Source organism: Scyliorhinus torazame, chromosome 6, assembly GCF_047496885.1.
Source record: "Scyliorhinus torazame isolate Kashiwa2021f chromosome 6, sScyTor2.1, whole genome shotgun sequence".
NCBI lineage: Eukaryota > Metazoa > Chordata > Chondrichthyes > Carcharhiniformes > Scyliorhinidae > Scyliorhinus > Scyliorhinus torazame.
Window position 1 is genome coordinate 88330515 of NC_092712.1, and position 25657 is coordinate 88356171.

A 25657-nucleotide genomic window follows, 5' to 3' on the forward strand; every position below is an offset into this window, starting at 1 on the left:
TCCATTACCTCTGAAGTGCTTCCTAGAAAGAGCAGTTTTTGGACTAAACTTTTTTCAACCTTTGGTGCCTGGGGAACATTCCTGCACTGGAGGTACCTTTCCCCCATAGAAGCAGCTGGCACGATTCAGATATTGAAGTGCAAGGATTCCTCAATGAGGACCCTCTCGCAGCCACTGTTGAATTCTCTGGATAGACGTGATGACCACGATGGGGGGCTCGGAGGTCTTTGTATGCCCTGGGTGGTCAGGGACACGGCTGGATAGTGCCCTGGCAATACCAAGAGGCTGTGCCTGAAAGGGGGGATGGGCCCTGAAAGGAGAGGAAGCCTGAACGAGGGGAGGGGGTGCCTTAACCGAACCCATGGCGGGGTGTGGAGGGGGTGGCCTGATGCCAGAAATTGAAGAATTTGGGAGGTCTCTGCCAACGATTGGGGGGTGGGGGTTGCCGGAAAGAGGAGGGGGCACTGTCGGGTGATGCTGAGGTCAGACAAGGCACCCAATCTCTTGAGGACACAGCCTTGCCAGCTTCCTTGTGTCCCATGGCAAGCAGCACCCCTGGCTGCAAAAGAATTTCCAAATGTGGGTGGATTGCAACCTGGATTGAGTCGATCCACCCAATGGGACTCACAACACTTTTCCCCCCACAGAGATCACCCTTAGGATCTTTTGGGAGAATTCTGCTCATGGTCTTGTGCGACACTTTGCCCCCATGATACCAATTTTTATAGATGCACGATAGAAGGCATCCTATCTGGCTGCATCACAGCCTGGTTTGGCAACTGCTCGGCCCAAGACGCAAGAAGCTTCAGAGAGTCGTGAACACCGCCCAGTCCATCACGCGAAACCGCTTCCCATCCATTGACTCTATCTACACCTCCCACTGCCTTGGGAAAGCCGGCAGCATAATCAAAGACCCCTCCCACCCAGCTTACCCACTCTTCCAACTTCTTTCATCAGGCAGGAGATACAAAAGTCTGAGAACAGGCACAAACAGACTCAAAAACAGCTTCTTCCCCACTGTCACCAGACATCTAAACGACCCTCCTATGGACTGATCTGATCTCTTCACACATATTCTCTACTGAGTAGTACTACACTCCTGTATGCTTCACCCGATGCCTGTGTCTATATATTACATTGTATATTTTATGTTTGCCCTATGTATTTTCTTTTCATGTGAGAAATTATCTGTCTAAGCTGCACGCAGAACAATACTTTTCACTGCACCTCGGTACACGTGACAATAAACAAATCTAATCCAATCCATCGACAAAATAGGAGGAAAGTTAATAAGACTTGGACAGGCAAAAAACAAAAAACATTTTTAAAAATGCAGTCGGAACTTTAAAGTCATTGTTGCATATTTAACATTTTATAAATTCCATTCTTTCCCTGCTGTACATTCCCACCATGCTGAGGAATAATGAGATCTGCGATCAGTGTAATTAGTTAAGGGAGTTGCATGTCTGTGAACTGGGCCGAATGCTTTGTTTCGGAAGTGGGGAATGCATCTCTGAAAACCTGGGAAGCAGTAATTCACTGGGAAGCAGTAGGTTGGGTCCTCTTGTCTTTTGAAATCTTTTGTTCTTCCTGCCCTTTCCTTTCTCCATGGTATGTAGCACTAAAAACTTTAAGGATTGCCGAAACTCAATCAACCAAGACAAAAAAGCCTGAATGTCACTCAAGACTGGGATTCAACCACATAACACTACAGATTACAATCTGGTACTTTATAGATAATGCTACCAGGCTTGCAGAGAGAATGCTGTTGATAAATAGCCTCTCGCTGGAGTAGATAATATGATTTTCACTCTACCATGAATTCAGGTCATGAGTTCAAACAATGAATGATACACCAATCCAAAAGTCCTGCAGGATGAGTTATACTTCTCGCTGGATTGCCACAGTCACATTGTTCTTATTTGCTTTTATCACGTAACGTCCATTACAAAAGTAGTTATACATTATTATGGTTAAAGAAAACTAGTGTGAAATGTTTGTGATAATTATTACACATATTTTATCTGTGAATCAGACTGTACAGGTAATAATTAGACAAAAATTGCACTAAAAGTGCATTTTACTCTGGTACACAACATGCCATGACGAGTTCTGAGTTCACGGCCTGAATTTTACCCTTTGGTTGTTCCCAAAGTCAACGCAGGTGGGAGCGGCACGGTAGCACAGTGGTTTGCACTGTTGCTTCACAATGCAAGGGTCCCAGGTTCGATTCCCGGATTGGGTCACTGTCTGTGCAGAGTCTGCGCGTTCTCCCTGTGTCTGTGTGGGTTTCATAGTAAAGAATTTAAGTAACTCCTCCACAATCTTTTTAGCTGTAACATTACGTACTGGAATCATAGAATTTACAGTGCAGAAGGAGGCCATTCGGCCCATCGAGTCTGCACCGGCTCTTAGAAAGAGCACCCCACCCAAAGTCCACACTCCACCCTATCCCCATAACCCAGTAACCCCATCCAACACTAAGGGCAATTTTGTACACTATGGGCAATTTAGCATGGCCAATCCACCTAACCTGCACATCTTTGGACTGTGGGAGGAAACCGGTGCATCCGGAGGAAACCCATGCACACACGGGGAGAATGTGCAGACTCCGCACAGACAGTGACCCAAGCCGGGAATCGAACCTGGGACCCTGGAGCTGTGAAGCAATTGCCCTCCGGGTGCTCCGGTTTCTTTTCACAAGTCCCAAAAGACACGCTGATAGGTAATTTGGACAATCTGAATTCTCCCTCTGTGTACAGGCGTCAGAGTGTGGCGACTAGGGGATTTTGACAGTAACTTAATTGTAGTGTTAATGTAAGCCTAGTTGTGACAATAATACAGATTCACGGGTACTATCACGCTTTGTGGTCAATTAAAAGCCACCCAACGTATAAAGTGTCTGCTGGTTAGTCTGTCTGGGCTGGAGGCTGGGGCAGGAACATGCCCAGCATCAGGTCCATTGAGGACCAGGTAAGGAGGTTTAAAATCAGAGGAGGCAGCTCCCGTGATGTCTCGGATCATGTTTATGGGATCCTTAACGGGTAGGGGGAGCAGCCCCAAGTCGTGGTCCACATAGGTACCAACGACAGAGGTAGGAAAAGGGATAGGGATGTAAGGCAGGAATTCAAGGAGCTAGGGTGGAAACTTAGATCTAGGACAAACAGAGTTATTATCTCTGGGTTGTTACCCGTGCCACGTGCTAGCGAGACGAGGAATAGGGAGAGAGAGGAGTTGAACACGTGGCTACAGGGATGGTGCAGGAGGGAGGGTTTCAGTCTTCTGGATAATTGGGGCTCATTCTGGGGTTGGTGGGACCTCTACAAACAGGATGGTCTACACCTGGACCAGAGGGGTACCAATATCCTGGGGGGGAAATTTGCTGATGCTCTTCGGGGGGGGGGGGGGGGGGGGGTTGAAACTAGTTCAGCAGGGGATTGGGAACCTGAATTGTAGCTCCAGTATAAAGGAGGTTGAGAGTAGTGAGGTCATGAGTAAGGTTTCAAAGTTGCAGGAGTGTACCGGCAGGCAGGAAGGTGGTTTAAAGAGCATCCGGAATAAGGTGGGTGAACTTGCGGCATGGGCTGGTACCTGGGACTTCGATGTTGTGGCCATTTCGGAGACATGGATAGAGCAGGGACAGGAATGGTTGTTGTAGGTGCCGGGGTTTAGATATTTCAGTCAGCTCAGGGAAGGTGGTAAAAGAGGGGGAGGGGTGGCATTGTTAGTCAAGGACAGTATTACGATGGCAGAAAGGACGTTTGATGAGGACTCGTCTACTGAGGTAGTATAGGCTGAGGTTAGAAACAGGAAAGGAGAGGTCACCCTGTTAGGGGTTTTCTATAGGCGTCCGAAAGGTTCCAGAGATGTAGAGGAAAGGATTGCAAAGATGATTCTGGATAGGAGCAAAAGCAACAGGGTAGTTGTTATGGGGGACTTTAACTTTCCAAATATTGACTGGAAACGCGACAGTTCGAGTACTTTAGATGGGTCCGTTTTTGTCCAATGTGTGCAGGAGGGTTTCCTGACACAGTATGTAGATAGGCCAACGAGAGGTGAGGCCATATTGGATTTGGTACTGGGTAATGAACCAGGACAGGTGTTAGATTTGGAGGTAGGTGAGCACTTTGGTGATAGTGACCACAATTCGATTACGTTTACTTCAGTGACGGAAAGGGATAGGTTCATACCGCAGGGCAAGAGTTATATCTGGGGGAAAGGCAATTATGATGCGATGAGGCAAGACTTAGGCTGCATCGGATGGAGAGGAAAACTGCAGGGGATGGGCACAATTGAAATGTGGAGCTTGTTCAAGGAGTAGCTGCTGTGTGTCCTTGATAAGTATGTACCTGTCAGGCAGGGAGGAAGTGGTCGAGCTAGGGAACCGTGGTTTACTAAAGCAGTCGAAACACTTGTCAAGAGGAAGAAGGAGGCTTATGTAAAGATGAGACATGAAGGTTCAGTTAGGGCGCTCGAGAGTTACAAGTTAGCTTGGAAGGACCTAAAGAGAGCGCTAAGAAGAGCCAGGAGGGGACATGAGAAGTCTTTGGCAGGTAGGATCAAGGATAACCCTAAAGCTTTCTATAGATATGTCACGAATAAAAGAATGACTAGGGTAAAAGTAGGGCCAGTCAAGGACAGTAGTGGGAAGTTGTGCGTGGAGTCCGAGGAGATAGGAGAGGTGCTAAATGAATATTTTTTGTCAGTATTCACACAGGAAAAAGACAATGTTGTCGAGGAGAATACTGAGATTCAGGCTACTGGACTAGAAGGGCTTGAGGTTCATAAGGAGGAGGTGTTAGCAATTCTGGAAAGTGTGAAAATAGATAAGTCCCCTGGGCCGGATGGGATTTATCCTAGGATTCTCTGGGAAGCTAGGGAGGAGATTGCTGAGCCTTTGGCTTTGATCTTTAAGTCATCTTTGTCTACAGGAATAGTGCCAGAAGACTGGAGGATAGCAAATGTTGTCCCCTTGTTCAAGAAGGGGAGTAGAGACAGCCCTGGTAACTATAGACCAGTGATCCTTACTTCTGTTGTGGGCAAAGTCTTGGAAAGGTTTATAAGAGATAGGATGTATAATCATCTGACAAGGAATAATTTGATTAGAGATAGTCAACACGGTTTTGTGAAGGGTAGGTCGTGCCTCACAAACCTTATTGAGTTTTTTGAGAAGGTGACCAAACAGATGGATGAGGGTAAATCAGTTGATGTGGTGTATATGGATTTCAGTAAAGCATTTGATAAGGTTCCCCACGGTAGGCTACTGCAGAAAATAAGGAGGCATGGGATTCAGGGTGATTTAGCAGTTTGGATCAGAAATTGGCTAGCTGGAAGAAGACAAAGGGTGGTGGTTGATGGGAAATGTTCAGACTGGAGTCCAGTTACTAGTGGTGTACCACAAGGATCTGTTTTGGGGCCAATGCTGTTTGTCATTTTTATAAATGACATGGAAGAGGGCGTAGAAGAATGGGTGAGTAAATTTGCAGATGACACTAAAGTCGGTGGAGTTGTGGACAGTGCGGAAGGATGTTACAAGCTACAGAGGTACATAGATAAGCTGCAGAGCTGGGCTGAGAGGTGGCAAATGGAGTTTAATGCAGAAAAGTGTGAGGTGATTCATTTTGGAAGGAATAACAGGAAGACAGAGTACTGGGCTAATGGTAAGATTCTTGGTAGTGTGGATGAGCAGAGAGATCTCGGTGTCCATGTACACAGATCCCTGAAAGTTGCCACCCAGGTTGAGAGGGTTGTTAAGAAGGTGTACGGTGTGTTAGCTTTTATTGGTAGAGGGATTGAGTTTCGGAGCCATGAGGTCATGTTGCAGCTGTACAAAACTCTGGTGCGGCCGCATTTGGAGTATTGCGTGCAATTCGGGTCGCCGCATTATAGGAAGGATGTGGAAGCATTGAAAGGGTGCAGAGGAGATTTACCAGAATGTTGCCTGGTATGGAGGGAAGATCTTATGAGGGAAGGCTGAGGGACTTGAGTCTGTTTTCGTTAGAGAGAAGAAGGTTAAGAGGTGACTTAATTGAGGCATACAAGATGATCAGAGTATTAGATAGGGTGGAATGTGAGGGCCTTTTTCCTCGGATGGTGATGTCTAGCACGAGGGGACATAACTTTAAATTGAGGGGAGATAGATATAGGACAGATGTCAGAGGTAGGTTCTTTACTCAGAGAGTAGTAAGGGCGTGGAATGCCCTGCCTGCAACAGTAGTGGACTCGTCAACACTAAGGGCATTCAAATGGTCATTGGATAGACATATGGACGATAAGGGAATAGTGTAGATGGGCTTTAGAGTGATTTCACAGGTCGGCGCAACATCGAGGGCCGAAGGGCCTGTACTGCGCTGTAATGTTCTATGTTCTATGTTCTATGAAGGCTACCATAGGTTTTGGGGAAGGCTGAGGGCGCTGTGTGGCTGAAGGCCAAGCACTTTATTGCTGTTCAGCAATTTCATCAGTGCCATGAGGCCATGGACAGCGGGAGGGCACGTTCAGTGGGCTAAGTGCCCCCCTGTTTCAGAGATGAGTGCCTGCCTGTGCTTTTGCAGGAGGTCAGTGCCAGGCGCAACATGCTGATGCCCAGGGACAGGAGAAGGCCTCCCCATCTGAGTAAGATGGCCTGGACAGAGGCTACCTGGCTGCAGTGCTGCAAAAGGTTCAACAATGTCCTGTGATCGGTAAGGGTAAGTGCAGAGATGGTATGAACCTATACGGAGAGATGTAGTTGGGTATCTGCTCCCTTGTGTGCTCAAGGGTCTGAGTCTAAGTACTAACTGACAATGAAACCTGCTCTGCCAAGGCAGGACTGTCAGCCCAGTAGGTCACAGTGCCATTTGGGGGGGGGAGGCAGAGTGAAATGGCCCAATAAATGGCATGTGGTGGGGTATGGGTGGGGGGTGGGGCACCACCGAAATGGTGGGAGAATCTCCAATCTGGTGGTCCTGACTAGGAGCGAGAGTGATGCTCTGGAGTTGCATTGCCACTAGCCAGTGTGCTCCTCCAGTCCCCCCTCCCCACAATCAAACACCCAGGAAGACATCACTCTTGCAGCTGTGTTACGCTGTATTCCGGTACCAGGCACAAGTGCAAATACTCACACATCAGTGGCATAAGGTTGCTGCCTCCATGGGTAGGGCACAGTGGTGATGGCACATCACCCTCACGTGAGGAGATGACAGAGGGAGAGAGGTCCCAAAGCGGCAGCAGCTGGAGACCAGGACCATGGTGAATCTGAGGCGGGTGATAAGCCTTTAGAGATGTCCGTCATGTGTATGTCCAGTGGGATGCACAGGGAGGCCTGGCAGAGATCCATGTGGATCTGCTAGCCATGCTGTCCATCATTGAGGAGTCCATGCGGAAGGTGAGCGTTGTGTTGACCCTGAGAACCAAGCGCACATTGAGAGAGTATCAACTCTCACAGAGAGGAGTTGCAAGGACACCTTCAGAGGTGCAAATGGTCATGCTCAGACCTACCAGTCAGCATATCAGCTGTGATCTTCGGAGGTCACTATCAGTGTGAGAAATGATTCAGGCACCAAGTCTCCCTGATAGGTGCCCATCCATCAGTGCTAAGCTGGGAGATGCAAATGTGCCTCATGCTGGCGGATGAGCTGTCTGTCATCTCTGTGGGCTCCTCTTAGGGTGATCCGGACGAGGGTAGCAGCTCCTCCGTACCTCTGCCAGTGGATGATGCATCTGATGATCTGAGGAGAGCCCCATCATGAGGCTGGATGCTCCCTCCCACGTGGACACGTGCCAAGGTCATCACGGGTACCACAACAGCAAAGTCAGCAGGCTGTCTCCAACGCCGCTGCCAGTGAGGGGATGGGGCAACTCCACGATGCAGCACTGGCAGACAGAAGGCACCCTTAGCACAAGAGGCGCATGTCACGGTGACATTATTTGCCTTTATTGCTTTGAGTTTTCTGTTAAGTTTGGAATATTTGTATGCTGTTTGAATGTTAGGATTTAGGATTTCTGGGTTGGGTTCTGAAGGAAAAGTTTTATTGTGAGTGAGACCTTGCCATTCGATTGCGACAGCTTCCATGCCTTGGATGTCTAGCTGAAAGTTTGCTGGATCAGTGGATCCCTCGTGTCCCTGCTCCCCTTGAATGTTCCTATCGTCCGCCTCCAAGTCCTCACCCTGTACATTCCCAGGATCATCCTCCAACCCTTAACTGGAGTCACCTTCCTGGCCTGTGGTCCTGCCTCACTCTTGTCAGCCTCCATCGGATCCCCCCTAGGCAGAACCAGATTGCGCAGGGTACAGCTTGCGACAACAATGATGGAGACTCGCTCCTGCAGATAATGCAATGATCCCCCGAGATTGGTCAAGACATAGGAAGCACATCTTGAGCTGCCTAATGGTCCTTTCCACCACCACTCTTGTGGAGGCTCCTGTTGTAACTCTCCTCTACCTCAGTCCTTGGGTGACAGAGTGGTGTCATAAGCCACCTCTTCAAGGGTTAACCCTTGTCACTCAGGAGCCATCCATCCAAATTTGCAGGAGCCACGAACAGCCTTGGTACCTGAGAGTGCCGCAACCCCCGTCCAGATCACTCTAAGAGGAACCCCCAGAGACGACAGGCAGCTTATCCGCCAGCATGAGGCACATTTGCATCTTACTGCTCAGCACTGATGGATAAGCAAGGTGTAATAACCGTGTGAGCTCCCTGGATAACGGGCACAAACATGGAGAATGTGTGCCCTATGCACATTCATTGAGTCAAATCCTTTCTTTTGATGAAATCTCCCGGCTGTCCTGCTGGTGCTTGGATGGCTACATGTGTGCAACCCAAAACACCCTGGATGTGGGGGAGCCCTGCCATTTCCATGCAGCCTCTCCACCTGGCTGCCCTCGTCTGTCTGGTAGACGATGAACATGTGGACATGCCTGAAAATGGCATCAGTCACTAGCTTGGCACAACCGAGTGTGCTTGATTGCAAGATGTTGCACAGATCCTCCCCATTGAGCCCTGAAATGAACTGAAGGCGTAGAGGTTAAGCGCAACTGTGGTCTCTGATGCACGATCAATAACTCCAGAAGCGAGATTGGAGACAATTGAAAGCTTTAATACGCTAGATGTTTCCCCCAGCAGCGCAGGTACAGAAGAAAGCTGCTGGGGCGACACGGGCTCTTATACCCCACCTTGCAGGACGGAGGTAACATACAGACTTAACCAAGGGGAATAAGTACATTCTCCACCAATGGTATTCCGGAATTACCAGGTACCGTAATCCTTCTAACACAGACTACCACATTCACCCCCTGTTAAAAAAGAGTCCGGCGGGGGTGGTGATTTGTATTACAATGTGGTAAAGTGGTAGAAGTTACAGTTATCAAGGTACCTTACAGTGTTTTGCCTTTTTAACTATTTATAACAGTAATGTATATTTGAAAATGAGGCAATTAGTCGATCGGGGGCCCTGGTCGCCCTCTGCGATAGTCGTAGCTTTGGTGGTGATGCCGGTGGAGGTTCGGGCGTCTGTGACTCCGGGAGTGTGGTTTCAGCTTCTGTGGCAGCTTTATCGCCCCTAGACGGGGCCGGTGGAAGGACCGACTGACCTGGGAAGGGGACGGCTGTGGGGTGCGCCTGTGGGTGGGAGGGCCTAGATGGGGCTGGTGGAAGAACCGATCCACCTGGGAAGGGGGCGGCTGTGGGGTGCGCCGGTGGGAGGGAGGGTGGGACTGGTGGCGGGGGTGTATGTGGGGATCCAGCGGGCGCCAGATCTCGTAGGGAGACCGCATCTTGCCGGCCGTCAAGGTACGCCACAGGGCATACTGAGGGTTAGGGTCGAGGAGATGGACCCTCTCGACCAATGGGTCTGATTTGTGCGCCCGCACTTGTTTTCGGAGCAGGATGGGTCTGGGAGCTGCAAGCCAGGTCGGGAGCGAAGTCCCAGAGGAGGACTTCCTGGGGAAGACAAGGAGACGATCGTGAGGTGTTTGGTTGGTCATGGTACAGAGCAGTGACCGGATGGAGTGGAGGGCATCTGGGAGGATTTCCTGCCAATGGGAAACTGGGAGATTCCTGAACCGCAGGGCCAGTAGGACGGTCTTCCAGACCGTTCCGTTCTCCCTTTCTACCTGTCCGTGTGCCCGGTGGGTTATAATTGGTCATCCTGCTTGAGGCAATGCCCTTGCTGAGCAGGAATTGATGCAGTTCGTCGCTCATAAAGGGGGACCCCCTATCACTGCGTATGTAGGCGAGGAAACCGAACAGCATAAAGATACTATGGAGGGCTTTTATGACGGTGGTTGTGGTCATGTCGGGGCAGGGAATGGCGAATAGGAACCGGGAGTACTCGTCAATCACGTTCAGGAAGTACGTGTTGCGGTCGGTGGTGGTGGGTGCTTTGAAATCCATACTGAGGCATTCAAAGGGACGGGAAGCCTTTATCAGGTGCGCTTTCTCTGGCCTGTAGAAGTGAGGCTTGCACTCCGTGCTGATTTGGCAATTCCTTTTGGCAGTCCTGACCTCCTCGATGGAGTAGGGCAGGTTGCGGGTCTTGATGAAGTGGAAAAATCGAGTGACCCCCGGGTGGCAGAGGTCCTCGTGGAGGGCTCAGAGGCGGTCCACTTGTGCGTTGGCACATGTGCCGTGAGATAGGGCATCAGGAGGCTCATTTATCTTTCCAGGACGATACAAGATCTCATAGTTGTAGGTGGAGAGTTCGATCCTCCACCGTAAGATCTTGTCGTTTTTTATCTTGCCCCGCTGTGCATTATCGAACATGAAAGCAACCGACCGTTGGTCAGTGAGGAGAGTGAATCTCCTGCCGGCCAGGTAATGCCTCCAATGTCGCACAGCTTCTTATGGCCTGGGACTCCTTTTCGACTGAGGAATGGCGGATTTCGGAGGCGTGAGAAGGCCACGGGTCTGCCCGCTTGGTTGAGGGTGGCCGCCAGAGCTACGTCGGACGCGTCGTTCTCGACCTGGAATGGGAGGGACTCGTCGATGGCGTGCATCGTGGCCTTTGCAATGTCTGCTTTGATGCGGCTAAAGGCCTGGCGGGCCTCTATCGACAGGGGAAAAACTGTGGATTGGATCAGTGGACGGGCCTTGTCCGCATAGTTGGGGACCCACTGGGCATAGTAGGAAAAGGAACCTAGGCAGCGCTTCAGGGCCTTGGAGCAGTGCGGGAGGGGGAACTCCATAAGGGGGCGCATGCGTTCAGGGTTGAGGCCTATAACTTCATTACGCACTACGTAGCCGAGGATGGCTATGCGGTCGGTGCTGAACACGCATTTATCCTTGTTATACGTGAGGTTAAGGATTTTTGCGGTCTGGAGGAATTTTCGGAGGTTGGTGTCGTGATCCTGCTGGGCGTGGCTGCAGATGGTGACATTATCGAGGTACGGGAATGAGGCCCGTAAACTGCACCGGTCAACCATTCGGTCCATCTCTCGTTGGAAGACGAAGACCCCATTAGTGATACTGAAGGGAACCCTTAAGAAGTGGTAGAGCCGCCCATCTGTTTCAAAAGCAGTGTATTTGCGGTCACTAGTGCGGATGGGGAGCTGGTGGTAGGCGGACTTAAGATCCACCGTGGAAAAGACCTTGTATTGCGCGATCCTGTTGACCAGGTTGGATATGCGGGGGAGAGGGTACGCGTCAAGCTGCGTAAACCTGTTGATGGTCTGACTGTAGTCGATGACCATCCTATGCTTCTCCCCGGTCTTTACAACCACTACTTGAGCTCTCCAGGGACTGTTGCTAGCCTCAATGACACCTTCCCTCAGTAACCGTTGGACCTCTGACCTCATAAAGATCCGGTCCTGGGCACTGTACCACTGCTCCTGTTGGCGACTGGTTTGCAATCCGGGGTGAGGTTCACAAACAGGGAAGGCGGATCGACCTTGAGGATCGCGAGGCTGCAGACAGTGAGGGGGGGTATAGTGCCGCCGAATTTGAAAGTTAGACTTTGGAGGTTGCACTGAAAGTCCAACCCTAGGAGTGTGGCCGCGCAGAGGTGGGGAAGGACGTAGAGTCGGTAGTTTTTGAACTCCCGTCCCTGGACCGTGAGGTTAGCTACACAAAACACCTTGATCTCTACTGAGTGAGATCCGGAGGCCAGGAAGATTTTTTGATTAACGGGGTGGACGGGGAGAGAATAGCGCCTTACCATGTTAGGGTGTATGAAGCTCTTCGTGCTCCCAGAATCGATTAGGCAGGACGTTTCATGCCCATTGATAAACACTGTCGTCGTAGCAGTCGAGAATGTTCGGGGCCAAGACTGGTCCAGCGTCACCGAGGCTAATCGTGGCAGCAGTTGGATGTTCTCTTCAGGCGGTGTGTGGTCATCCGAGTCGGGGTCCCGAGAGTCCAGCCAAGATGGCGGCGCCCACTGGTCGGACATGGCTGGTGGTGCACAAAATGGCAGCGCCCATTCATTGCACGTGGCGTCCGTGGGACAAGATGGCAGCGCCTGGAGGCCACACGTGGCCCTGGAGGAGGAAGATAGCGGTGCCCGCTGGCCGCACAGGGTCCATGGAGAGGGTTGTGGTGGAGCTCCGTATTTGCCTCCGGAGACCGCAGCGACTGCCCGGGCCTGGCATACCGCCACAAAGTGGCCCTTTTTGCCGCATCCCTCGCAGATGGATGAACGGGCTGGACAGCGCTGTCGGGGGTGCTTGGCTTGCCCGCAAAAATAGCAGCGGGGCTCCCCGGGGTTGCCAGGCCAAGCTTGTGGGGGGATGTGAGATGCCTCGGGGTCGGCCGCGGGGGAGTTCCACGCTGCCCAGGGGGCTGACGCGCGGTCGGGGACGTAAGCGCGGGCGTTTCGGGAGGCCACATCCAGGGAGACGACAAGGGCCCGTGCCTCCTTGAGGCCTAGTGTCTCTTTCTCCAGCAATCGCTGGCGGATTTGGGAGGACAGCATACCTGCAACGAAAGCGTCCTGGATCAAAGGTTCAGTGTGGTCGCTCGCTGAAACTTGTGGGCAGCTGTAGTTTCTCCCCAACACCAGGAGCGCACGGTAGAACTCTTCCAGTGATTCCCCAGGGATTTGTCGCCTCGTCGCTAATAGATGTCGGGCGTAGACCTGGTTTACAGGGCGAATATAATGTCCTTTCAGCAGCTTCATTGCGGCATCGAAATCGTCCGCATCCTCGATGAGGGTGTCAATTTCTGGGCTCACCCTCGAGTGCAGAATTTGTAGTTTCTAATCTCCCGTGGGTGTGTTTTCGGCCATCCCAAGATATCCATTGAAACACGCCAGCCAGTGCTTGAAGGTTGCTGCTGAGTTTGCCGCATGGGGGCTGAGTTGCAGACACTCCGGCTTGATTCGGAGCTCCATTCTTTAAAAACTAGTGTATTAAATTGATGCATGATCAATAACTCCAGAAGCGAGATTGGAGACAATTGAAGGCTTTAATACATTAGGTGTTTCCCCCAGCAGCGCAGGTACGGAAGAAAGCTGCTGGGGCGACACGGGCTCTTATACCCTGCCTTGCAGGGCGGAGCTAACACACAGGCTTTAACCAATGGGAACAAGTACATTCTCCACCAATGGTATTCCGGCATTACCAGGTACCGTAATCGTTCTAACACAGACTACCACAGTCTCCAATGCCACCGGCAGAGGGTGGATATCCCCATGCAGTTGGAGGCAATTTAAGGACCCATCATGTCACAAAGGGATGTCACTGTCTCCCTGGAGAGGCATAGCCTCCTGCAGAACTGCGCCTCAGTCATTTGGAGATGGCTGGTGCACTGCCTGTACACTACAGGCCCACGGTAGTTGCGTCCTAGGCATCCCCTCCTTCCTTGGCCTTCCTGCACCAACTGAGCCTGTGCCTCTCCTCTCAAAGGTCTCTGCCTCAGGCGCTGCCTGTTCTCACCTGTCCTCCGCTCCCTCCTGCTCCTCCCTTCCTCTTCAGCAGAGTATACTGTCCCCATTGGAGCAGATACTGAGGAATAGCGCCTTGCAAATGACGGAACTCTGACCTACAATCATCAGTAACACCTTCCTGAAATGCTAAAAGCCTCACTTCAAATGTTGAACAACAACTAGGAAACTCAAGGAAAACATTTTGTCTACGTGACGAGCTAAAATTCATATGGGCAGCATAAACTCCCTGTCGATTGGACAATTAATGGCCTGAATTGGCTCTTTGATTGTTGGTGGAGTGCATGCAAATCAGATTGATGTTGCTAAAAATCGGATATGCCTATCGACATTGGGAGACACTCGCGATGTCTCATGCGATTTAACACAGTCCTGGACAGGCCCCTGCCCGGTCCGGCCATGTACTCTTCTGGCTCGTGAAATTTCATACCTGTTTTCACAGCGTATTTTAGTGTTGTCCTGCAAGTCACCAAAAGGTCTTCCAAAGTATTTGGTTGTTCATCCAGCATCCAGTTAAATCCCTCAAGGAGCTCATCGGGGTAGTGGAAATCTATTACTTTTGTAGATCGATCAAATGTTTTCAAAATATATTCAAGTAGAATATCCAAAACCTGCTCCAAGAAAGTGATAGTTACTCCTTCCCCATTGCATGCTGGCAGGAGGTCTGGAAAGATAGAAAAAGATAAAGAACAAATTTTAAAAATTGGTTATATTTCCATTTTTTTGGGGGTGTCCTTTCGGACTGCTTCCCAACATTGTTCCTCAGGGTAATAAACAACAGTTACAGTCACCTCCACAACTGTTATCGCTGACCATCCATTATCTGTCAGCAGGAGATGATATCTGACTGGGCTGAAGCTCATTATATCAACAGGATTCCTCATCTGGGGAGGTCTGGTTGAGATCTGACAAATTATGATGTTGAATTATGCGCAGCTCTCAAACTTAACCTCAAAACTACCCAGTTAGGAGTCAAATATCCATTTAGTTGAACAATCATATAAAGCAATATTCAATAACAAATAGACCACACATCTGTTCCTGAAATAACTATTTTGGCAATGCAATAAATTAAATCGGATTAGAAATGTACATAAATGGAAGATGCCATTTGCGCCTAGAAATAGTTGTTGCTGATATTATCAGATAAGCGCTTAACTACTTCCTATTACAACACAGGTATTAATCCATTGAATTTGAATTCTAAATGCATTTTCAAATAGAGCAGAAAAGGGAAATTGCCCTATTAATGTTGTCAAATCATTATTACATTGAAAATCTAAACATTATGCAGTGGAAAGAAACATAGAGACAATTTATTCGAGCTTTGGGTATATTGCCAGAAAATAGATGAAGTACAACTAAGATGACAAAATACAGCATCAAAGCCTTGCCAGCCTCAAATGCTTGCTGCCTGGCTGGGAATTGTGGTAATTGTATGAAAATGTGTGACGCTGCTCATTAGAATGTGGCATGCACTCGAGCAAAATAGACTCTCTGGTAATCCAGAGCCAGCAGGCCAATTGTTTACACCAGTATTGTGTCTCCCGAGAACCATTGATTCCTGTGGATTTCTTTGGGATGAGTAGAGGTTTTTTAATCTGCCTGAAAATAATAGATACTTGCACCACGAAGGGAACAAGTGGAGTTCCTGTCAAGGAGGTCTTGCATCTCCTGGAAAATTCTGACTGCGAACCTTTCCGTAAGAGAGTTGTTTTAAAACTTTCAGAGGAAAGTCTTCCACCTTGATATTTGGAGACCTGGGGCGTCATTCTCCGACCCCCCGCCGGGTCGGAGAATGGCCGTTGGCCGCCGTGAAACCCGCCCCCGCCGAAGTCTCCGGTACCGGAGATTGGGCGGGGGCGGGAATCGGGCCGCGCCGGTTGGCGGGACCCCCCGCTCAATTCTGCGGCCCGGATGGGCCGAAGTCCCGCCCAGAAATTGCCTGTCCCGCCGGCGTAAATCAAAGCTGGTATTTACCGGCGGGACCAGGCGGCGTGGGGGGGCTCCGGGGTCCTGAGGGGGGGCGCGGGGCAATTTGACCCCGGGGATTGCCCCCACGGTGGCCTGGCCCGCGATCGGGGCCCACCGATCCGCGGTCGGGCCTGTGCCGTGGGGGCACTCTTTCCCTTCCGCCTCCGCAACGGCCTCCACCATGGCAGAGGCGGAAGAGACTCTCCCCACTGCGCATGCGCGGGAAACTGTCGGCGGCCGCTGACGCTCCCGTGCATGCGCTGGGAAACTGACAGCGGCCGCTGACGCTCCCGCGCATGCGCTGCATTTCCGCGCCAGCTGGCGGGGCACCAAACGCCATTTCCGCCAGCTGGCGGGGCAACAAACGCCATTTCCGCCAGCTGGCGGGGCGGAAATCCCTCCGGCGCCGGCCTAGCCCCTCAATGTTGGGGCTCGGCCCCCAAAGATGCGGAGCATTCCGCACCTTTGGGCCGCGCGATGCCCGTCTGATTGGCGCCGTTTTAGGCGCCAGACGGCGGACATCGCGCCGTTGGGGGAGAATTTCGCCCCTGGCCTGAAGTCCTCGGTGAGCCGCATTTCTGCTCTTTCTGGGAGGTATAACTGGTCTCACCAGAAATAACTTCACTGCCATATACCTGGTCCCAATGAAAACCTAACATGATATTCAATGGGATTTTGATTTTGATGCATAGGGCCCTGGGGGGGATCGCCCAATTACAGGGGTCCCTATGGGGGGGGGGGGGGTGTCCCCCTATAACAGCAGCCTCTGGGATGTACCTGGCGGGTCCCCCTATTGCAGAGGATCCCGTCGGGGACTCTCTTCTAGAGGAGACATGGTCAGGCAGTGCAAGTTGGCGGGGGGTGGGGGGTGGGGGGGGGGCGGTGGGTGTGGGGGGGGGTGGGGGGGGCTGGGGGGGGGGGTTGGTTTGGCCTCGGGGCCTTTGGGCTCAGATGGTCTCTGCCACCACATCAGATTCCCGATTGCTGAGATCACAAGTGGTTCACTCCCACGTGATTCCTGGCCGCAGGGACTATGGAGGATCATGGGAGGCTGGAGGATACAGTGCCAGGCCTGTTAACTAGATGGAAATGTGTCAGCAAGACCCATTTCCATTTGGATTTATTTACATCCCCCGCCAGTGCGCATCGTGGATCTCGTTCACGGCACCAGTAGGGGGGTCGGAGCATTACTTTGATTTTCTCCCGATGCCCGATTCTCCGTCCCACCGGGGAACGCGCTCCAGGCATCCGGGGGTGAAGGATCCCACCTGTTAATTCTGAGTCTGTTGTTGCCTTCTTATCTGACACTTTGGGAGCAGTGGTCAGAATGTATTTAATCTTACTCTTCTTTTTGAGATTTTACCATTTTCAATTTATGCTCTCAACAAAATATTTTTGAAATGTTACCAAGCTGTTAGTGCATCGTAATTTCTCAGTATGTTACATTATCCCAATGGCAAAGTCATGGCAAGTTCATGATTTTATCATTGGTAAAAATGCAACATATGGAGGAGTTCCTGAGTAGCTATGTTAACAAGTCCTAGTCTGGAGTAAGGTTGTCCAACTATGATATTTTAGGCTTGACTGAATTAGTGCTCGTCTTTCTTCATGTTAGAAGACTGAAGGTTTAAGCTCCATTTAGGGTTAGTGTTCCAATCGTGGGCAGGATCCTCCAGTCTCGTCCGTAGCAGGATCTGTTCCGAGTGAGAATGGAAGATTTGGCATTCCAGCCAAAACTCCATTGACTCTCAGTGGCACCAGTAAATCGCAGCCACGATCGCGGGTGGAAGATACTCGGCCCATGCCTGACAATAGTGAAATTGTTAGAGGAACTGCCTTTCAAATGAAAACTCAAGGTCTATCTGGACGTTCAGGTGGGTCGAAACAATAAGTTGCCTGAATTGGAAATAATATTCAAAATTAACCCATTTGTCTTCCACAAATGATGAATGGTACCAAGGAGTAATTTCAGTGTCTGATTTTCCTTCAAATTCTAGTTGGTCCATCTTCGAGGCGTTGTCCAAGGTGGTGGGGATGAGGGTGGAGCCGTGCCCGAGAGTGACATTCTTCAGGGTATCCGAGCAGCCAGAACTCTTCATGGGGAGGAGGGGCGACGTCCTTGCCTTTGCCTCCCTATTCGCACGCTGGAGAATCCTGCTCGGCTGGCGATCAGCAGCACCACCCAAAGCTGCAGACTGGCTGTCCAACCGATCGGAATTTCTCCAAATGGAGAAAATCAAATTCGCCATCTGGGGGTTGGTTCAGCCATACCTAACACATAACAGTGTACGTAGTACAATACCACCCCAATAGGTCCAAGTTGGAAGACCCAACGAACGAAGAAGGCACGCCAGACAACAAGAAGGGCAGGGGGATTGGGAGGAATGGGGGGAGTTGGGAACAGGAGACCTAGCCAAAACTAGGCACCTATTGAAAAACATGAAATTGTAACTGATGACCATTGTGAATGGTAACCGATGTACATAGTTTCTGTGTATATTCACATTCATCTGTGCTTTGTATAAAAAGAAAAGCCCTAATAAAAACATTTAAAAAGATGCCGTGTGTAACTTATCTAAAAAGAATTTCCAGTTGGTATCCTGGGTGGGATTCTCCGGCCCTTCACTGGCGGCGGGATTCTCTGGCCCCGCCAGGAAGGTCCGGTGGAGTGTGGTGGCTTCAATGAGTCCCGTCACCAGTAAACGGCGTGCAAAGATTCTCTGTCCTCACTGGCAGTGGGGCGGGCTCACAATGGAGCATCCGACCCCTATCTCATACCAATCTGCAGCCTTTTCACCCCATCGTCACCAGCTTCCATTGCTTTCCCATGTTCTTCAAAAGTGTATCTGACCAAACATAGCAATTTTTATTGTTTCGGAAGGCCAACACTGATTTGATTTGATTTGATTTATTGTCACATGTACCGAAGTACAGTGAAAAGTATTTTTCTGCGGCCGAGGAACATACACAGTACGTAGATAGTAGACACAAGAATAATCAGCAGGGAACGTTGACAAATGGTACATCGACAAAACAATGATTGGTTACAGTGCAGAACAAGGGGCCAAACAAAGCAAACAAAGCAAACACATGAGCAAGAGCAGCATAGGGCGTCATGAAGAGTGTTCTTACAGGGAACAGATCAGTCTGAGGGGGAGTCGATGAGGAGTCTTGTAGCTGTGGGGTAGAAGCTGTTCCTATGCCTGGATAAGCGAGTCTTCAGACTTCTGTACCTTCTGCCTGATGGAAGGGTCTGGAAGAAGGCAATGCCTGGGTGGGAGGGGTCTCTGATAATGCTGTCTGCCTTCCTGAGGCAGCGAGAGGCGTATACAGAATCAATGTGGGGGTGGCAAGCTTGTGTGATGCATTGGGCTGTGTTCACCACACTCTGCAGTTTCTTGCGATCTTGGGCCGAGCAGTTGCCATACCAGGCTGTGATGCAGCCGGATAGGATGCTCTCTATCGCACATCTGTAGCAGTTTGTGAGAGTCGGTGCAGACATGCCAAATTTCTTCAGCTTCTGTAGGAAGTAGAGACGTTGTTGGGCTTTCTTGACTGTTGCATCAACGTGAGTGGACCAGGACAGACTGTTGGTGATGGTGACCCCCAGGAACTTAAAGCTATCGACCATCTCCACTTCGGGGCCATTGACGCAGATGGGAGTGTGTGTCGTGCTACGCTTCCTGAAGTCGCTGATCAGTTCCTTGGTCTTTCCGACATTTAGAGAGAGGTTGTTTTCAGTACACCATGCAACCAAGTGATTTATCTCCCTCCTGTAGACTGATTCGTCATTGTTTGAGATGTGGCCCACCACAGTCGTATCATCCGGCAACTTATAGATTGAGTTGGAGTTAAATCTTGCCACATAGTCATGTGTGTACAGGGAGTACAGTAGAGGATTGAGCACACATCCTTGCGGGGCTCCGGTGTTGAGGTCTATTGTGGAGGAGGTGCTATTGCCTATCCTGACAGATTGCGGTCTGTTGGTGAGGAAGTCGAGGATCCAGCTGCACAGGGAGGGGTCAAGTCCAAGATTGCGGAGTTTGGTTATTAGTCTTGTTGGGATAATGGTGTTGAAGGCGGAGCTGTAGTTGATGAACAGCAGTCTGACATAGGTGTCCTTGTTGTCGAAGTGTTCAAGTGTTGATTGCAGAGCCAGTGAGATAGCGTCTGCTGTGGACCGGTTGCGGTGATTGGCAAACTGCAGTGGATCGAGACTGTCTGGGAGGCTGGCAGTGATCTGTCTCATGACTAGCCGCTCAAAGCATTTCATGATAACAGATGTTAGGGCCACCGGTCGGTAGTCGTTGAGACAGGCTTCCTTGTTCTTCTTTGGTACTGGTGTTATGGTGGTCTTCTTGAAGGAGGTGGGGACCTCAGAGCGGAGGAATGAGGTGTTGGAAATATCTACGAATACACTTGCCAGCTCTGAGTGCTCGCCCAGGGACTCAGTCGGGGCCTGTCGCTTTCCGCGGATTCACTTTCAAGAAGGCAGCTCTTACCTCTGAGGCTGTACAAAGAACAAGAACAAAGAACAAAGAAATGTACAGCACAGGAACAGGCCCTTCGGCCCTCCAAGCCCGTGCCGACCATACTGCCCGACTAAACTACAATCTTCTACACTTCCTGGGTCCGTATCCTTCTATTCCCATCCTATTCATATATTTGTCAAGATGCCCCTTAAATGTCCCTATCGTCCCTGCCTCCACTACCTCCTCCGGTAGTGAGTTCCAGGCACCCACTACCCTCTGCGTAAAAAACTTGCCTCGTACATCTACTCTAAACTTTGCCCCTCTCACCTTAAACCTATGCCCCCTAGTAATTGACCCCTCTACCCTGGGGAAAAGCCTCTGACTATCCACTCTGTCTATGCCCCTCATAATTTTGTATACCTCTATCAGGTCGCCCCTCAACCTCCTTCGTTCCAGTGAGAACAAACCGAGTTTATTCAATCGCTCCTCATAGCTTATGCCCTCCATACCAGGCAACATTCTGGTAAATCTCTTCTGCACCCTCTCTAAAGCCTCCACATCCTTCTGGTAGTGTGGCGACCAGAATTGAACACTATACTCCAAGTGTGGCCTAACTAAGGTTCTATACAGCTGCAACATGACTTGCCAATTCTTATACTCAATGCCCCGGCCAATGAAGGCAAGCATGCCGTATGCCTTCTTGACTACCTTCTCCACCTGTGTAGCCCCTTTCAGTGATCTGTGGACCTGTACTCCTAGATCTCTTTGACTTTCAATACTCTTGAGGGTTCTACCATTCACTGTAATAGTGGGTAAGGGTGTGTCCAGGGCTGTTGGGGCGGGTGGCACTGATATATTGGCTGACTGCTCACAGCGGGTATAGAACTTGTTCAGATCATCGGGTAGGGATGCTCCAGCCCCAGATATTCCACCTGGCCTTGCTTTATAGCCTGTGATCTTGTGTAGGCCCTGCCTTAGTCGTCGTGGGTTCGTGTCGTTGGCCTGGCACTCTAGTTTGATGCGGTATTGTCTTTTGCACATGCACATGCAGGATTTCTGAGGTTTTCCTGCTCGTACCCCAGCCTCCAGACTCTGATGGACCCCCATTACTGTCTGCACACTGACCCATGCCTTCAATTGTTACCTGATGCTCGTTATCCAGGTGAAGACTTGGCATTTCTAGATCCCACCTGAATTCCCATTCCTCATGGAAACTAACAACCAACTTGTGCCTCTAATGTAGTGGGTCCAAGAATTTTCTGGCCAAATGTTTAACTGAGCCTTGCAGCAAATATAGGTCTGAGCACAGGACAGGCAAGCACTGAATTTAACACGGCTGTAAATTATCACAGCAAATGGTGGAGCCATATGATGACTTTACTCGAGGAGATTTATTTTTCCCCATTGATTTTTTTAATGCCCAGTTATGCGCCAAGGTTTAGAGAACCCCAAAGTGTATCATGGAGTTCACCTGACCCACAACTTTTAATAGATTGTGGTATGGGGAGCACATGGTCCACTCTACAGGTGTAGTGCAACAGAGCTTTACAGTACTTTTAAATTAAAACAATGTTTATTCATGAAACCAATAAACCCTTTATAAACCCACAGTAAGCATCTTAACAACTATCAACACCAATAAATCCCCAAAGAATACAGTACTCGATAGGTAACCCTTAATAAATTCCCAAACAACATCCGGAAGACAAAAGACCCTTTTTAAACACAGAGATCAGGTTTAAATTCACTATTGAGAGCAGTCAGCACATTTAAATCACCCAATAGATTTGGAGACAGTCTTTAGTTTGCAGAGAGAGATCCTTATGCAGCTCCTTGCTTTGCTTGCAGTTATCCAGCTCTCAAAACGAAACTAACCACACCCTGCAGCAAACAGCCAAAAACAAAAGTAAAGCAGACAGAGATCCCAGCTCCACCCACTCTCTGACACCACTGCAGCTCTCTAATAAACACCCATTTTTTAAAGGTACACCCACTACAGCTATTTGATAAACCCCCATTTCTTAAAAGATACTCTCACATGACAGCCCTCTACAAAGAAAGATTTTAATGTCTTGGCTGTCCCGTCACTGTGACAATATGGGCACGATCTAACCAAATTCGTTTGGAGTGGCGAGCGGGAATTACCGGGAGTGTCCCGCCAGCTGACCCAGCGAGGCCGGCACCGATATCTAACGTTGATTGGGCCACTTAATGAGGCCCCATGGGTTTCACGCCACAAATGACTGTCAGCTGATTAGTCGGACCGCGCTTGACAGCTCCCTGCTAACAAAGGGGAGCAGCACTTAAACCGATCTCACAGAGCAAACCCCAGTCAACATGCACCATGCCACCACGATTCTGGGATGCCGACCTGGCCAGGCTCATAGATGCGGCAGAGTCGAGACAGGACACCCTATTCCCCGAGAGGGTCGGAGGGTCAGCCACAGGGCAGCCAGTGTGGCCTGAGAGGCAGTGGCAGTGGCTAGGAGGACTGCCACACAGCGTCGCAAGAAACTCAACAACCTCCAGCGAGCCGCACTGGTGAGTCGGCATCCGCCTCCTGGCACCAGTCCCGCCTGCTACCTCTAGCGCCCCCCCAGAACCACGTGCCATCTCCCCTGACACAATGCCCAGCAGTGGTGCACCCGCGTGCCCCTGAAATGCCCCCACCCACCCATGATACAGGAGGTGTGCGGCTTATGATGCCCTCTGTCTGTCCCCATAGGAGAAGTTGGCACACAACAGATGGGAGAGGGCGGGGTGTTGAAACTCAGGGTTCGCATCCCCTTCAAGGATCGGACCTGGAGGTAGTGGGGGTGGCCAAGGACAGATCAGACACTGACATCGAGATCTGTCTACTCCGCAGAGGTGAGAATCTACCAGTCCCCGCCCAGATGACCTGTCACACATGAGTTGTTCATGCCAAAGTTTATTGAGAGTACTGTATTATTCAAGGTGTACTGAGAGTGTACTGTATTAATCAAGATGTGCAGATGACGGCGTTGGCTGGGGTGAGCACAGTAAGAAGTCTTACAACACTAGGTTAAAGTCCAATATGTTTGTTTTGATTCACTAGCTTTCAGAGCACTGCTCCTTCCTCAGGTGCATGAAGAGGTAGGCTCCAGAAACATATATTTAGACAAAGTCAAAAATGCAAGATGATACTTTGAATGCGAGTCTTTGCAGGTAATTAAGTCTTTACCGGTCCAAATGGAGCAGGTTAAAGAGGTGTGAATTGTCTCAAGCCAGGACAGTTGGTAGGATTTTGTAAGCCCAGGCCAGATGGTCGGGGGGGTGAATGTAATGCTACATGAATCCAAGGTCCCGGTTGAGGCCGTACTCATGTGTGTCTCCTCGGCGATTCTGCGTTGCCGCACGTCCTGAAGGCCGCCTTTTGGAGAACGCTTACCCGAAGATCAGAGGCTGAATGCCCTTGACTGCTGATGTGTTCCCGGACTGGAAGGGAACATTCCTGCCTGGCGATTGTTGCGCGATGTCCGTTCATCCGTTGTCGCAGCGTCTGCATGGTCTCGCCAATGGACGACGCTTTGGGACATCCTTTTCTGCAGCGTATGAGGTAGACAACGTTGGCCGAGTTGCACGAGTATGTACCATGTACCTGGTGGGTGGTGTTCTCATGTGAAATGGTGGTATCCATGTTGATGATCTGGCACGTCTTGCAGAGATTGCCATGGCAGGGTTGTGTGGTGTTGTGGTCACTGCTCTGAAGGCAGGGTAGTTTGCTGCAAACAATGGTTTGTTTGAGGTTGTGCGGTTGTTTGAAGGCAAGTAGTGGGGGTGTGGCGATGACCTTGGCAAGATGTTCATCTTCATCGATGACGTGTTGAAGGCTGTGAAGAGGATGTCGTAGTTTCTCCGCTCCGTTGAAGTACTGGACGACGAAGGGTATTCTGTCGATTATGTCCCATGTTTGTCTTCTGAGGAGGTCGGTGCGGTATTTTGCTGTGGCACGTTGGAACTGTCGATCGATGAGTCGAGCGCCATATCCCGTTCATATGAGGGCATCTTTCAGCATCTGTAGATATCTGTTACGCTCCTTCTCGTCTGAGCAGATCCTGTGTATACGGTGGGCTTGTCCATAGGTGATGGCTTCTTTTATGCGTTTAGGGTAGAAGCTGGAGAAGTGGAGCATCGTGAGGTTATCCGTGGGCTTGCAGTAAAATGAAGTGCTGAGGTGACCGTCCTTGATGGAGATGAGTGTGTCCAAGAACGCAACCAATTCTAGAGAGTAGTCCATGGTGAGTCTGATGGTGGGATGGAACATATTGATGTCATTGTGTAGTCGTTTCAGTGATTCTTCGCCGTGGGTCCAAAGGAAAAAAATGTCATCGATGTATCTGGTGTATAACGTCGGTTGAAGGTCCTGTGCGGTGAGGAGGTCTTGTTCAAACTTGTGCATGAAGATGTTGGCATATTGATTTGCGAATCTGGTCCCCATGGCTGTTCCATGTGTTCTTCATCCAGACACATTCACCCCCCACCATCGGGCCTGGGCTTGTGAAATCCTACCAACTGTCCTGGCTTGAGACAATTCACACCTCTTTAACCTGCTCCATCTGGACTTGTAAAGACTTAATTACCTGCAAAGATTCACATTCAAAGTATCGTCTTGCATTTTTGACTTTGTCTAAATATATGTTTCTGGAACCTACCCCTTCATTCACCTGAGGAACTAGCAATGCTCCGAAAGCTAGTGATTCGAAACAAACCTGTTGGATTTTAACGTGGTGTTGTAAGACTTCTTACTTTATTATGCAAGGTTTACTGCGTAGAGTATTATTCAAGGTATACTGATAGTGTACCGTATTATTCAAGATGTACTGAGAGTGTACTGTATTGTTTAAGGTGCACTGAGAGTATAGAGTATTATTCAACGTGTACTGAGAGTGTATTGTATTACTCAAGGTGTATTGAGAGTGTACTGTACTATTCAAGGCGTACTGAGAGTGTACTGTACTATTCAAGGTTTACTGAGAGTGTACTGCATTACTCAAGGTGTACTGAGAGTGTACTGTATTATTCAAGGTTTACTGAGAGTGTACTGCATTACTCAAGGTGTACTGAGAGTGTACTGTATTATTCAAGGTGTACTGAGAGTGCACTGTATTATTCAAGGTTTACTGAGAGTGTACTGTATTATTCAAGGTTTACTGCGAGTGTACTGTATTATTCAAGGTGTACTGAGAGTGTACTGTATTATTCAAGGTTTACTGCGAGTGTACTGTATTATTCAAGGTGTACTGAGAGTGTACTGTATTATTCAAGGTTTACTGCGAGTGTACTGTATTATTCAAGGTGTACTGAGAGTGTACTGTATTATTCAAGAGGTACTG

At 49.8% G+C, this 25657-nt stretch overlaps 1 protein-coding gene across 1 annotated transcript in view; it reads right to left on the reverse strand.

Annotated features, from left to right (window-relative positions):
• gad2 (glutamate decarboxylase 2) overlaps positions 1 to 25657 on the reverse strand; it is a 206639-nt gene that overhangs the window by 103297 nt on the left and 77685 nt on the right. The window contains exon 4 of the mRNA XM_072508448.1: positions 14288 to 14521. Within this exon, the coding sequence (XP_072364549.1) occupies positions 14288 to 14521 (234 nt within the window). The remainder of the gene's footprint in view (positions 1 to 14287; positions 14522 to 25657) is intronic.